The sequence below is a fragment of the Musa acuminata genome, chromosome BXJ1-1, assembly GCF_036884655.1.
Source record: "Musa acuminata AAA Group cultivar baxijiao chromosome BXJ1-1, Cavendish_Baxijiao_AAA, whole genome shotgun sequence".
NCBI classification, from domain to species: domain Eukaryota; kingdom Viridiplantae; phylum Streptophyta; class Magnoliopsida; order Zingiberales; family Musaceae; genus Musa; species Musa acuminata.
In genome coordinates this window covers 10,292,651-10,308,005 of record NC_088327.1, presented here as the reverse complement: position 1 = coordinate 10,308,005, position 15,355 = coordinate 10,292,651, and the positions used below count along the sequence as shown (strand labels likewise).

Below are 15,355 nucleotides of genomic sequence, written 5' to 3'. Positions count from 1 at the left end.
AAGGAAGTCACTAAATGGAACAATGCTGCCAAGTAAGAATGTTCATGTAACTTAAGGATTCCATTCGTTTATTTATTCCCATGTTTGCTTCAAAATTGGTGTTTCTGGATGTTACCAACTCCTACAGCTATCTGCCCTTTGACATGTCTACAGCATATGAAGTTGAGCTACAGTCTTCCAAATCCAGCAAAATGGTTAATCAATGATTAACTAATGATTGATACACAAGCTGAATTGAAGACAATGCAGTGCAGATTTGCTCCTGTAAGCATAGAATAGTTACTTCTTTCTTTGCATCACATTCCTAGTGAACCTAATTAGTGACTTTACACTCATAATTAGCCCCATGTTTCTCTTATTTTGAATACAGCAAACGACCAAACCTGTTGGATGCAATCACGGGCCGACGAATTGGGTCGGCATGAATCTAAAGAATCGACCCATCAACTGTTCTCCGGCGAATGCGACGCAGTTCGACTTCTCGCTGGCTTCTGCAGCACGGCCGAGAGACGTATCTGCGTCTTCCCCGATGAGCTCGCGTCGGCCTTCTCGCCCACCACCCATTTCAGTTTCTTGTACCCAAGTCTCTCTAGTAGTCTTGTGACCGTGCGCTTTCTGTCGTCGTCGGTGCAGAGGTCGTTGTCGAGCCAGAACACGCCGCCGGCCCTGAGAACCCGATCGATGTCGAACATGAAGAACTCGAGCGCCTCGGTGCGGCTCGCCTGCCCCAGCGACGGGGCGCCGCCCTCGTCCAACGCGTTGATCGCGTGCACCAGATCGAACACCGAGTCGTAGAAGGGAAATCTCTGAGCCGGCGAGAGGAGCAGCGGGAAGAGGCCCCGAGCCGCCACGAACTCATTCATCGGCTTTCCGCCTATCTCGAGGGTGGACGTCACCACGGTGACGTTCCTCTCGGCCATCCTGGCGGCGAAGTTTGCAGCTCCACCTCCGATGTCGAACCCGATCCGGATCCCGCCACTGCACAGAGCCAGGACATCGTCGATCAAGAAGTCGTTTTTACTCCTGGGTTTCACCCACATTTGCTTGTCGATGCCGTAAATGCCGGCGCCGGGGATCTTGGCGCCCGGGTTCCAGAGGGACTGGGCGAAGGAGAGTCGAGGAATGGCGGCAGAGGAGGCTGCGGGGCGGGAGAGGCAGCGGCGGCGGGGAAGGGGCTCACACGCCTTCGCGACGAGTTTCTGGGGAAGGAGGAAGTCGTCGGTGGGGCATGGAGCGGCGGGCCTGTAGGACATGTAGCGGGAGAGGAGCTCGGCGGCAGGGGAGCGGGCGCAGGAGTCGGCGACGGAAGCGACCATGTCGGTGATTCCAGAGCGGGCGTCACGGCCGAGGGGAAGGGGGTGGTGGGCGAGGAAGAGCTTGAGCTCGGAGGGGAGGGAGGACTTGGAGGTGTCGAGAGTGTCGTACCCGGCGAGCTCGCGCTCGATCATGTGGAGGCGGCGCTCCGAGGCCTCGATCTCGCGGACGATAAGTGAGACGTGATCAGATATGACGGAGACGTTGCCACGGCCGCCGCCAACGCCAGGGTGGTGGCGGAAGAAAGCAGGGACGGCGGAGGGGGAGGGGGCGGAGGTGAAGGCATAGAGGGCGAAGAGGTTCGTAGTAAGGACAGAGGCAAGCATCAGAAGGTGAACAGCGGAGGAGCAGAGGGTGGCGCGACGGAAGCGGGCGGTGCCGTCACGAATATTGAGCGAGACGGAGCCCATCGCCGACAGGCAGTGGTGAGGCAGCGACTCCTTCTGGCTGCTGCTGCCGTTGGCTTCTTCTCTCGTTCACACGCACACAGTAGCCACCACTACCCGCACTGTCTCAGCCGCGGGGTTTGAGGGGGGAAGCGGCGATCGTTGTCGGTTTCCGTTACCCTCTCTCTCTCTCTCTCTCTCGTTCTTGGGTTTCATTAACTTCAGTAACCACGTAAAATAAACCATATTATACACACCGCCGAATCTAATGTGTTCCTTAAGAGCGCTTTAAATAACAACTTAACGCATACACTCATTTTACATACCCACTATTTTACCCGTGTGGTGATTGGAAGTCGGAAAGAAGATTATGCCTCCGTATCAGTGTTCGGGACTGTTCGGGTTCATAAAGCTAATAGGAGACGCCTTTTGACTCAGCAGAGAACGTAACGTTACGGAAAAGGAATCACAAGGGCGATGGGGAGAGCTGTCGTCCACTGCGCCGTTAATGTTGGCAGTGCGTTCGCGTGCCACCACCATCACCTTGGGATTCATGGAAGCACTGCAACACACACCCATATATTTCTCTCTTCGGATCAAATCGGTTCCTTTTATCTGAACATTTCTCAACGATTCATCTTTGTATTGACAGCATTAGATGTACTGTGGTAAAACCTCTCTCTCTCTCTCTCTCTCTCTCACTCTCTCTCTTCTTCATGGAAGCCAGGCTGCAGTTCCTGCTCCAGTCTTCTCTTTCTGAGATCGGAAACGAGACCTGCGAAGTAGTACACCGCAACCTGCCGATGTCTTGTGCCTGCGTCAGTGAGCACTGTGAGTGTTTTGAACTCTTCCAATGGTCCTGGGTATCGTTGTAAGTGTTCCACCGGCTGTCAAGGCAGTCCCTATGTCGCTGATGGATGCCAAGGTCTGCTCTCCGTTCCCGTCGTCTCTTCTCCGATTAGTGCTTCTCTTGGGCTTTTCATGATTGGATCTAATGCTGCTAGATTGCAGACATCGACGAGTGTGCTGATAAAGATCGATATCCCTGCCATGGCATGCATCCGCCGGAACACGCTCGGTGGCTACATCTCTTGCTGCCCGGAGGGCACACACGGCGATCCTCTCGACGGAACGCGCACCCCAGACCACATACCTCGCTTGACAGTGAAGGTGATTATAGGCAAGTCTTTTCTTCTACCATGAACTTTCCCTAATAGATGTCTAAGCAATTTAGACGAGGAATATATATATATATATATATATATATATATATATATATATATATATATATATATATATATATATATATATATATATATATATATATAAGTAACGAAAATTTTGTTCTAGTATAATTATTGGAGATTGCTATTCACAACCCGTTACTCTGTATAATCATTAAAAAATAATAAAATACAATTTTGCACAATCTTATTAGGTTAGAATATGATATCTTCTAGGATGCAAATTGACTTAGAAGATGATATCTTCTCGATGTTTTAAGTTTTAAAAATATTAAATTATTTTAATAAACATACAAAAATTTTTTTTTTCTCATCTTTGATCTTCTAATAGTCCCATTTGATTATCTATCTTTTTTTTATTATTTTGCCATCATCGATGATGAAAGATGAGTCGACGATAGGAGAACAAAAGGGGAAGAAAGAAAAAGAGATTGCATGAAAGGAGTTGGAAGAGTTTGTTAAAAGTAAGTGAGAAGTTGAGTTAATTTACGCTCATTACATAGGGATATATGATAGGAAAGATATCGTTAACCTATTTTGATCCAACACATGGCCTCCGTGTGATTGCAAACTGACACAAAGGGGGATATGATCTGCACCCATGCCCACATAGATATAAATCCAAAACAGATAATTATAAACTAACTCCCCCTTTTGCCCCTACGTAGATAAAAGTCTAGAGGAATATTGTAAGAGACGGTTACTAAGTTTGCCTCTCTATAGAATATTCCACCACCAAGTATAAAAAGCTCAATTACGATGTTGTTACCAAGTTTTTTTTATATTACTTTTGACCTCTTTCGGCCTTACTTACCATCTCGTGATATTAACTTGGGCATTAGAGAGATCATGTCAAGAAACTTATTCTCAATCTCGGACTTCGTTGAGGCAAACTAAGGTACATGATATTTCTACCTTGGCGGTATCTCGATTACACTTCGGTATTTCTTGCACATAAAGAATGGAATCAGGTCAGGCTGACTAAGACGTCAATGACATTTTTTCTTAACATTTGGTACTATAAGGAGGACTCGATGGAAACACTGATGATGTACTGACATTTGTTTAATACCTAGGTCTATCATCCTTAGAGATGACCCCGAATGACTTGCTCATTCCTATCGAGGTGTTCTTAAATCTTACATAACATGTACAAATATTAATGAGGATAATACAGGTCATCGCTCAACTCTTGCCCTAGCTAGCACAACCAGTGGCACCATCAGCCAATTGTAGTCCTTAGTTCCTCTAGAACCCATCGAGGCTCCTCGACCCACGTGGTGCTGACACACTAAGAGCACTTGATGCCTGTTCAACTGCCAACCAAGGGGGCATTTCGAACCCCAACTATAGAATTCAGTAAGCCACACCACCCCCAGTCTACCATACTCAAGTTTGAGTTTCAATCAACATACTCAATGGAAAACTCCCTTCATGCTCAACTTCACTAAATGAACCAATATTTGGAGGAGATGTAGGTCGATCGCCCTTCATCCAGAAGATCTAGGAAGAACCTATTCCAACAAGCTTTTGACTACCAACTCTAGAAGTGTTCAATGGTGGTGTTGACCCTATAGAACACATTGTGACTTTCCAAACTTGGATGTCTCTATATAGCACCTCAGATGCTTATAGTTTGAGATGTCTAACACAGGAATGGTACACTCGCCTGAAGTCATTCATTCCGTCAGAGATGTGTAACCCTAACGCTTGGCAACAACTCTTCTAGGATTCCGACAAGGGGGAGAAAGAGACACTTCCTTGAGCTTCCACTGGCAATGTCCCGTTCCTCCACGCCGCCTTACCCCCCTTGCTTTCCTCAGGGCATCACTGTTGCTTACCAATCGAGGGCTCTTACAATCCCTCACTGAATCGATCGTGAATCATAGCCCTAGTATGATGTGTAAGAAGTACCCAACCTGATGTGTCATTTGCATCTGTGCAATTCCCCGCTTCTTGGGGTAATGTCGACGTAGCCCTAATCTGGCGTTTCTTCCTTAGAGCCGATGATCGTGCTCCGATGTCAATGACAATGGCTTGGTGGGCAGGTCTCCCCCTAATAAGGGTGTTTGCGCTCGGAAGCTTTCAGCATGGGTCTCGATGACGACACCAGGATTGACGAATTGTCTGCCGTAGTGTAGTGTGTTCGGGAGGGCATCCAAGCTCCTCGATCTCCTTCAAAGGTATGTGAAATCGTTCTCAACCACTGAATGTTCTAACCTATTTTGATTCTGTCATCCTATTTTGATTAGTAATAGAAGTATGTAAATCATGATACAATCATATTAGTGTTAGGACCCTTTTTCTGAGCCTTTGAATAATATTTATTGAGTATGTTTAGTTCAGTTATTTATTGAGTCGGTTTGATTTAGTTAAAATCAAGTAGAGATTTATTTAATATTTATTTATTATTAAGAGTCTAAGTCGTGATGAACTCTAGGTGGAACTTTATAAATAGTGATGTAACCCTTTCTTTTGACAATCAATGAATCAATCAATCAAATGTTATTCCACTCTGTGGATAAACCCTAGGAGATCGATCCCCTTGAAGCGATCAAGGAGGCCGATCCCCTCGAAGTGATCATTATCATCCCTTTATTTTAGGAAAAACAAAAGAAGAGAGGAAGACGAAGCCGCAGCCACGCTCCCCTGCTTCCGGCCAGCCCACCCGCCGCTGCTGCTTCTCGGCCGATGGACCACCACCGCTGCCGCTGCTGACCAGCCAGCAGCCACCACTACCGCCTCTGCCCCCCCGGCCAGCGACCTCGCCTCCTCGCTGCCCGCATCTCGCTTGAGCGAGAAGGGCCGCGGCCGCCATTTCCCAGCCAACGGACCACCCATCGCCGCTTCTACCGTCGGCGACGCTGCCCTAGCCGCACCGCCATCGCTGCCTTCCCTTGGTTGCAGCTTCGGCCGCGCGATCTGTCGGTGTCGCTGTTTCTGTGGTGCGATAGAAACAGAGCAGCCGCCGGTCCCTCTGCTGCTGCATGCGCCGGTTGCCTCTACCGCCGCCGCTGCTTCCCGACCGCTCGATCACCGCTGCCCGCCTGCCAGCCGCAACCCTAGCCGTGCCCCCCCCCTTGGGTCGCAGCCGCAGCCGCCGGTTGCCGCACGCCGGTTGCCACCACCGTCGCCGCTGCTGCCCAGCCAGCGACGACGCCGCTCCCCGCCCAGCCTGCCACCGTCATTCCTATTTTCCACTGCAGCCTCAACCTCGGAACCTCGGCAACACCACCGCAGCCGCACTCCAACAGCACACGCAGCAAGCTCTTGTGCGGCCGCTTCATCCTCGGCAACGCACGCACCGACTCCTCTTCTCAACCTCGGCCACTTCAACGACACCGTCGTGTTCTCAACCGCAATCCCTCGACGTCACCAACGCCTCCTTCCGTAGTGCAGTAGAGACAGAGCAATACTACCTTCCATCCGTGCCGTCGCAACCACCGCAGCGACAGGCCCTTGGCGACACTGCCCCCAACCGCACCACCATTGCTGCCTCCCAGTCCCCAGCAGTAGCGATCCCTCCACGCAGCGACCACAGCAAGCATCGTTGCCTCCCACGCAACGAACACAGCTACATCCCCGCATCCTCGCAGCAACCTTTCATTCCCGTAGTGCTACCACCGATTGCGTCACAACAGCAGCACCGAGTAGGGCAGTGATTGATGCCCTAGTCCCGATACCAGAAACAGAACAGGAGTTGATATTACAGATTTGCAGTCTTTCGCAATGGCCACCGATAACTCGGTGAAAGCACAAATGGAAGCATTGGAAATCAGAATTGAGAACCGACTGCAAGAAATACTTAATGATTTTAAGAAGAGCCTATTGGAGAGCTTTAGTAAATTTCAACAAGATAGGGGCTCAAGTTCTACGTTGCACATATCTGGAAATACAAGAAAAGGACCCCAAGACTGTGACACAAACTACTTACACATGAAGGTAGAATTTCCAAGATGGGAATATGAAGATCCGACCAATTGGATCTCTAGGGCAGAAATATTTTTCCGTTTTCATAAAACTCAAGAAGAATCCAAGGTAGAAATAGCCTCACTTCAACTAGAGGGAGATGCAATCCAATGGTATGATTGGTATGAAACTTGCCACGGAGTCTCCTCATGGGAGCAATTTAAGAGAAGACTTGTTATTCACTTTAGGCCATCTGAATACGAGAATGTTGATGGGCAGCTCACTAAAATTCATCAGACTTCTACAGTGTTGGAATATCATAGCAGGTTTGAAAGATTATCAAATCAAGCTAGAGATTGGTCGGAACGACAACTTCTGGATACATTTATTGAAGGGCTTAATCCGGAGATTCGGTATGAAGTTAAGGCTCGTCAACCCCGCACCATGATAGCTGCAATTTCATTTGCAAGCCTGCATGAGGAAAAAATCAGCATGGAATGTTGTCAAAACAGAGATGTCAATAAACAGGTGATCAACAAGCAGCACACCCCATCTCTTCCCAACCAAAGCCGTGACGCCCAAAGACTAACCCAAGAAGAACTCAAGGAAAGATCAACAAAGGGTTTGTACTATGATGAAAAGTGGAGTATGGAGCATCGATGTAAACAAGGGCAACTTCTGATGATTGAGCCAATTGGAGAGGAACCGAAAGGAAAAGAGTTGGACTTCGATCATGAAGGTGTGAAAACTGATGAAGATATTGAAGCCATCACACATACAGTACATGCATTGGCTGGCTACACTAACCCACAACCAATGAAAATCGGAGGAACTTTGAAGTATCAGCCTAACACTATTTTGATTGATACAGGTAGCACTAATAATTTTATGGACAAGAAAGTTGCAGCCCAATTAGCCCACCACATTGAAGGCTGTGACATATTCGAAGTAAAGATCGCTGATGGATGGATTTTAACTTGTGATAGTAAAGGCCAAGAGTTTCTTGCAAAGATTACTACATTGAAAGACCAACCTGTTGCTTACACTGTCAAAAAGTGGAGACTATAGTTACTTGATTAACGGGTTGTGATGCGTTGCAGATAGCCTATGACTGAAGTGCTGAAAGAGAAGCTCCCCGAGATTGATGTTGCTCAGTCTTGAGGACAAGGCTGATTTGAAGAGGGAGGAACTGTTAGGACCCTTTTTCTGAGCCTTTGAATAATGTTTATTGAGTCTGTTTAGTTCAGTTGTTTATTGAGTCGGTTTGGTCCAGTTAGAATCAAGTAGAGATTTATTTAATATTTATTTATTATTAAGAGTCTAAGTCCTGGCGGACTCTAGGTGGAACTCTATAAATAGTGATGTAACCCTTTTTTTTACAATCAATGAATCAATCAATCAAATGTTATTCCACTATGTGGATAAATCCTAGGAGGCCGATCCCCTCAAAGCGATCAAGGAGGGCCGATCCCCTCGAAGTGATCAAGGAGGCCGATCCCCTCGAAGTGATCATTATCATCCCTTTATTTTACGATAAGATTTTAGGGTCTTATCAATTAGGTTTCTACAAGATTTAACCGAACAAACAATTAGGACATCATCCGGATATAGCAAGTGAGGAAAATATACTTGAGAAGTGAAGGCGTATCCTATTTTATTCACAATAATAGTAAGAATGACCAAAAGCAAATTAAAGGTACTGTGTCATATTAAAGTGACATACGTGGATAAATACATATGTGAAGGATGTGTATGTTATGATAACAAATATAAAATCTCCAATATATATATAATAATAAAAAGGGTAACAAATCACCATACAAACATGCAAGGTGGAAACGACATGGATGAACATATGCAATTGACATTACTTATGAAAGAAGCTGAATGCATAAGATCCGGTTTTGAAGAATTTGCACTTTGCATTCGCCATGTCCATCTCGACCATCATACATCAATCATTGGTTTTTCTTTTGAAGTTTGTGCAGAAAAACCAAGAACGCCAATTACAATGTTGGAATTTAACGTTTCCTTGAAAATATACCGAGGGAGAGGATGCTCTGTAGCTGACAAATGATATGATCTCCACTTGTAATAGCCATAGATGGCTATCGTAACTTTAAAAACAATTATTAAATTGAAGTGAGAATAAAAAAATCTTTGACCATCACAAGTCTTTAACAGTTATTTTCAAGGACCGAATCAGCCATCAATCACTAACAAATCCTTTGTGGAAGAAGAAAACAATGACAGATTGCCAGACACAATTTTCCTTCTCCAGGTCCATCTCAACTAGCATCATCATCCATCAATCACTAGTTCTTCTTGTACTACGAAAGAATGTTGTCATGAAAAGACCTATCAGCTGATTAGTCATTGGTTGAATAACCAAGAACACCAATTGCAACATGGGAATCAAATATACTTGAGAGGAATTGGTCATCCATCGTTCACAAGCCCAACATTCAAACTCAATTTTTACCGAGCAACTAGGGAGGAGTTATGTTCCTTGCACCTCATCGGTCACTGAAGTGGAAGCTTTATAAGAGGGTTTGGTGTTCCTCTGACATTATTTCTTCAGAATTTTTAGACCTTTATCCTGAGACTGCATTCTCTTCTAATGTGCAAATCGAGAAGAAACCTATGTTAGTCTATTTGCAGAAGCAAGACACAGCCTTGGGCAGAACCAAAATGGAGGCGCTGTCAGTGTACCAGCTGCTGCTAATGCTGTCGCTGACAGGTGCAGCGGCATCTGCTGCAGGTTCACTGCATGGCTGCCGATCAAGATGCGGCTTTCCACTAGATTGCAGCACAACAGATGATGGCCTCGAGAAGCTTTTTGTGTTCAATGTCGAGATCGTCAACATCTCACTGCCACTGGGGCAGGTCCGCATGGTCAATGAAATATCATGGTAGCGTTAGAACGTAAGCAACAATTCCAGAGACAGCTATGTATGGTATCTGCCAAAACACCATACAGATTCTCCGACGTCCACGACAAGTTCACTGTAATCGGCTGCGACGCCCTCGCCTATAGGCAATCTCTGCCATTTCCTTGCTGGGTTATGTTGTACGTAAGAAAATGGTTATCTAAATATTATCATTTTAAACATTTTGCATTGGTTGTGGAGCTTTTATCATTCAGGAAATGTTAGATGATCGGATGATCTTCTGGTCACTATGTCTCAGAAATCATTATCTAATCGAATAATTCAGAGTAGAATGGTATAAATAATCTAGAACAGCCAACTAACTCCAATTGCGACATCTCTGTGTCCAGACAAAGAGCGTCATTTCTTATCCATGTCTTTTTTTCTCTGTATTCTTATTGGAACAAAGGATAATTAATTGGCAAAGAAGCTAACGTTTAACGATCATGAACAGGTGTGATAGATAAGTCGCTTACACCATCTCCATCTCAACCGGTGTCATCCACGGATCCACCAACCGCTAGTTCTTCTTGCCCCATAAAATATTGAACAGGTCCATGAAAATCCACTGGAGGAAGATGCTCGATAGCAGTCCATAGACTTTTCTTTGCTCGTTCTGAAGGGTCGAATCATCCTATTAATAGTCTGACGTCGCTATGCATTCCCGACTTTGCAGCATGTGACGTCGATCGCAGCGAAAGATGGGTGTGTGGTCACTAAGGCCACCTGTTGATGATGCAATCAAGGTTCATCCTTATATGGATCCAAGTTGTGAGTCAATTGTTTTGCAGAAAAATTATACAGTGATCCAATCAAATAATTTTTTTTTTAAATAAACGATTGACTGGGAAAAGGTCAGCTTTCTTGCACCTCATCGGTCAGTCAAGAGGAAGCTTCATATTTTAGGCTTTGGTGTTTCCATAACATATCATTTGTCCAAGCTTTTATCTGAGAGTACCTCTCTGCCAGTGTGCAAATCGAGAGATGAGTGTGCTGTTGGGGTATCGCTTGTTCCAGCTGTTGATGCTGCCGCTAGTGGGTGCAGCGGCATCTGCAGCAGCTGCACCGCCTGGCTGCCGAAGGAGATGCGGCGAGGTTGACGTCCCCTACCCTTTTGGCATCGATCCTAACTGTTCGATGGAAGGCTTCTCACTAGATTGCAACAAAATGGATGGCCACGAGAAACTGTTTTTGTCCAACGTCGAGATCACCAATATCTCATTGCCACTAGGCCAGGCACGCATGCTCAATGAAATATCGTGGCGGTGTTACAACGATAGCACCAAGTCTATGGACTCCTCTTTCTGGTATCTGAATTTCGTCGGCACACCATACAGATTCTCCGACGTCCACAACAAGTTCACTGTAATCGGCTGCGACACCCTCGCCTACATCGGGGGTTTGAACTTCGGGGGTTTGAAAGGGAACGGCAGCTACCGGAGCGGTTGCGTGTCTGCGTGTCAAAACGAGGTGAGTTTGGACAACAGCTCATCATGCTCCGGCATTGGCTGCTGCCAAACCTCCATTCCCAAGGACCTCGCATACTATGAGGTCTGGTTTGATTCAAATTTCAACAGCTCGAGCACCTGGAACTTCAGTGACTGCAGCTATGCCGTATTGTTGGAGGCGAATCAGTTTGAGTTCCTAACATCTTACATCACAACGACCAAATTCTGGCACAACAGAAACGGCACGGCACCTTTGGTGATGGATTGGGCGATCGGAAACGAGACGTGCGAGGTAGCACAGCGCAACATAACCTCCTACGCTTGCATCAGCGAGCACAGCAAGTGTTTGAACTCTTCCAATGGTCCTGGGTATCTTTGTAACTGTTCGAGTGGCTACCATGGCAATCCTTATGTCGCTCATGGCTGCCAAGGTCTGTTAAGTCTCGTCTCGTTCTGGGATCTGCTTGCCTTTTAAGTTTTCATGATTTTGTTTCTGATACTGCTGAATATGCTTTAATTGCAGACATCGACGAATGCTCTGATAAAGATCAAAATCCTTGCCATGGCATCTGCCAGAACCTGCCCGGTAGCTACAATTGTTTCTGCCCGCGAGGTACATATGGTGATGCCTTCAATGGAACATGCACCCAACACCAGAAACTTCCATCATCAGCGAAGGTGGCTATAGGTAAGAGTCTTTTTTCCACCGTGACTTTTGATGCCAAGTATTAGAAATGTCCTTTCTGTTCATTAATTTTATTTATTGCTTCAAATCCTTTTAATCTGTCTGTACTATAGACTAGATGTATCTTATAGAGAGGACTAACAAGAATAGCCTGGTTCAATCTTATATTCTGTTGTCTTGTATCATCTCCAAGTAGCTGATGAATTTTCGATCGTATTTACTTGCGAAAGATCAATAATATGTTAAATTCAGATTTGCCAGTACTGCTTTTATCAGCATAGATGGAACCGACTCCGGTTGCAGAACCTCAAAGAACTTTTGTGATTAATAAATCTCCTTATTTATCCCTCTTCTTCTTGAAGGTCCTTAATTTTTATTTTTTATTTTTCAACTTCAACAATGAGTACAGACTTGAAGGTTGTACCTTTTTTTCGGACTAATTACATATTAATTTTTATAATTAGCTATGTTTAATATCTTGATACTTGTACTTTTAAAAATTATATTAGAATTTATATACTTATGAAAATAAAATATTTAACTTTGTTTCTCCTCATGTCATCAACTCTCTACTAACGAAAATATCATAGTGTTTAATACTGAATACATACTAACTGTGTCTAATTTTAGTTTACCACTAAGTACGTGTGGTATTTATGTCAGCAGAGTCAACAATATGTGAAGAAATAAAATTAAATATTTCACTTTTGTAAGTGAAATATAATTTTTAAAAATATAAGAATTAGAATATTAAAAGTAACTAATTATATGAGATAATATATAATTAGTTATTTTCTACTTTAGGTAAGTATGTGCTTAAACCTATTAAAAGTTAAGGGAAATAATGTTCTTTAATATTATATTTAATATGATGAGTTATCTACAGTTCTCGTATTGACTGCATTTATTCTAGTTATATAATTAAAAATAATCCTTTCATGGTATTACCGTAGAAACTGCAAACGAAACAGAGAAAAAAAAACATCAAGGATAATAGCAGCAGAAATGCAGAAATGCTTATTGTTATCGGTAACCATAAAACCAAAATAATGTGCATAAAAAATATAATTTTTGTTTTTCTTCCTGGTTTTAACTGACCTGAAATTTTATGAGATCCAGGTTGCAGCGGCTTGATCTTCCTACTAATATCCGGCATGTGTATCTATGTGATTCTTCAAAGAAGAAAATTCATCAAGATTAAGGAAAGATATTTTAGAGAACATGGAGGTTGGATATTATTGGAAGAGATCAAGGCTAAAGAAAGATATTTTAGAGAACAAGGACTTGCATTTAAGATATTTGTCGAAGAAGAATTAGAAAAAGCTACGGAGAAGTATGATAAGAATCGAGTCCTTGGCAGAGGAGGACATGGTACCGTTTACAAAGGAGACTCGGAAGACAGTCGTGTCGTTGCCATCAAGAAACCCAAGATCATTGATGAGAGCCAAAAGAATGAATTTGGAAAAGAGCTGCTTATTCTGTCGCAGATCAACCACAAGAACATAGTTAAGCTCTTGGGTTGTTGCTTGGAAGTGGAGGTTCCCATGCTGGTTTATGAGTTTGTGTCGAACGGGACCTTGTTCCAGCTGATTCACGACAACAACAGGGCATCTCCCTTTTCCTTGGCCACTCGCTTGAGGATCGCTCATGAGTCTGCCGAAGCTCTGGCCTACTTGCATTCATCAGCTTCGCCTCCCATCATTCATGGCGACGTGAAGTCTTCCAACATCCTTTTAGATGAAAACTATACAGCAAAAGTTTCTGATTTTGGAGCTTCGAAGCTGGTTCCAAAAGATGAGGATCAGTTTGCTACCTTGGTGCAAGGGACTTGTGGTTACTTGGACCCAGAGTACCTCCAAACCTGCCAGTTGACAGAGAAAAGTGATGTTTATAGCTTCAGCATAGTGCTTCTGGAGCTGATGACTCGCAAGAAGCCAGTTTGTTTTGAAGCATCTGAAGATGAGAGGAGCCTCGCATCATGTTTTATTATGGCGACGAAGGAGAACCGACTTATGGAGATCTTGGATGATCAGGTGAGAAATGAAGGGGATACGGAATTGATTCAAGAAATGAGCGAGCTCGCAAAGCAATGCTTGAAGTTCTTGGGAGAAGAAAGGCCAACGATGAAGCAAGTGACGGAAGAGCTTGACAGGTTGAGAAAACTCAAGCAGCACCCGTGGGTGCCGCAGAATACTGAGGAGAGTGAGAGCTTGCTCAGTCAACCATTGGTTGACCATGAGACATATTGTCATGGAATTGAAACCACTACTAGCTATAATCCAGAGAAAAGATTGGCATTGGACATCGAACATGGAAGATGATGATCTGGTGCATGCCCAAACTCTCTGGTTTTCGGGGCTTCTTGATGCAATCTTGAATTGATACTGCTGCTATGTATACTTGTGATCGTGTGTGTTTGTGCCTGTGTATAATGGTGATTAATAACTACAGGTAATCTCTGCCCATTTCCTTGCTGGATTATGTTGTATGTAAGAACAGGGTTATCTAAATAAATATTATTTCAAACATTTTGCATTGATTGTGGAGCTTTTATCATTCAGGAAATGTTGGATGATTGGATGACCTTGTTGTCACAATGTCTGAGACATTATTATCTCACCTAATAATTGAGAGTAGAATGGTATAAACAGTCTATGTTCTATATCTATGTCAACCAGATCTATTTAAGTATTTGCACGGACAAACATACATTAATTTTCATCCATTTAATATGAAAATACTATATTATTTTGTGATCGGCTCTTAGACATGCTTTCATAAGTTTATAGAAGTCCATCAGCATAAAAAAATAATTAATTTATTTTTATTATAGTTGGTAGCTTTTGATCATCCATATGAAATTTCGAAGATGTAAACCTCTTTCCATAGTCTCATTCCTATAACAAAGATTAATATTAGAAATATTTTTTTACTTTGTTTCCTTTGATGACTAAATTATATAAGATGGAATATGATGAATATATAAATAAATAAAAATAAAATAAAAACTAAAATATGAAACCCATATCATCAGATCCTCTTTTATAGTCGATAATATCCTATTCTGAGCATTAATAAATTATTTTACAAATTATTTTTGGTTTAAAATTTTTTTTTATTATAATAACGATAGTCTCCAATAATTTTTATCGTTATCACACACACATCCGACTAAATAATAATATCTTTATGATATATATTAGTTTATTTTTGGGTTGATTAACCAATCATTATTTTTTATACTTTTCATAATAAGTAAAATAAATACCGTCTCAATTTTTACAGCAACAAATAGATGTAAATTAAGGGAGGTGTGGGAGAGATTGAGCCGGTCCGACTCCATTCGAGGTTTACTGAACCCCACGATGGAGCCGGTTTAATTCCCGGGTAGCGTTGGTTGTTGCAATGGTGGGTTCGTCGCCGCGGTCGAATCCCGCTT

General features: G+C 43.6%; 2 protein-coding genes across 2 annotated transcripts; one reads left to right on the top strand and one right to left on the bottom strand.

Moving 5' to 3' along the window:
- Nucleotides 1–265: 265 nt before the first annotated feature.
- On the bottom strand, nt 266–1,879 carry LOC135680543 (probable methyltransferase At1g29790). The gene has a single exon (XM_065194538.1). It carries the CDS (start codon nt 1,722–1,724, stop codon nt 444–446), a length of 1,281 nt encoding a protein of 426 aa, XP_065050610.1. The 5' UTR covers nt 1,725–1,879; the 3' UTR covers nt 266–443.
- An 8,864-nt stretch (nt 1,880–10,743) lies between these two features.
- Nucleotides 10,744–14,372, top strand: LOC135680536 (putative wall-associated receptor kinase-like 16). Its single transcript, XM_065194530.1, has 3 exons — nt 10,744–11,662; nt 11,755–11,919; nt 13,036–14,372. The coding sequence occupies exons 1-3, from the start codon at nt 10,768–10,770 to the stop codon at nt 14,235–14,237; spliced, it is 2,262 nt and encodes a 753-aa protein (XP_065050602.1). The 5' UTR covers nt 10,744–10,767; the 3' UTR covers nt 14,238–14,372.
- Nucleotides 14,373–15,355: the final 983 nt, after the last annotated feature.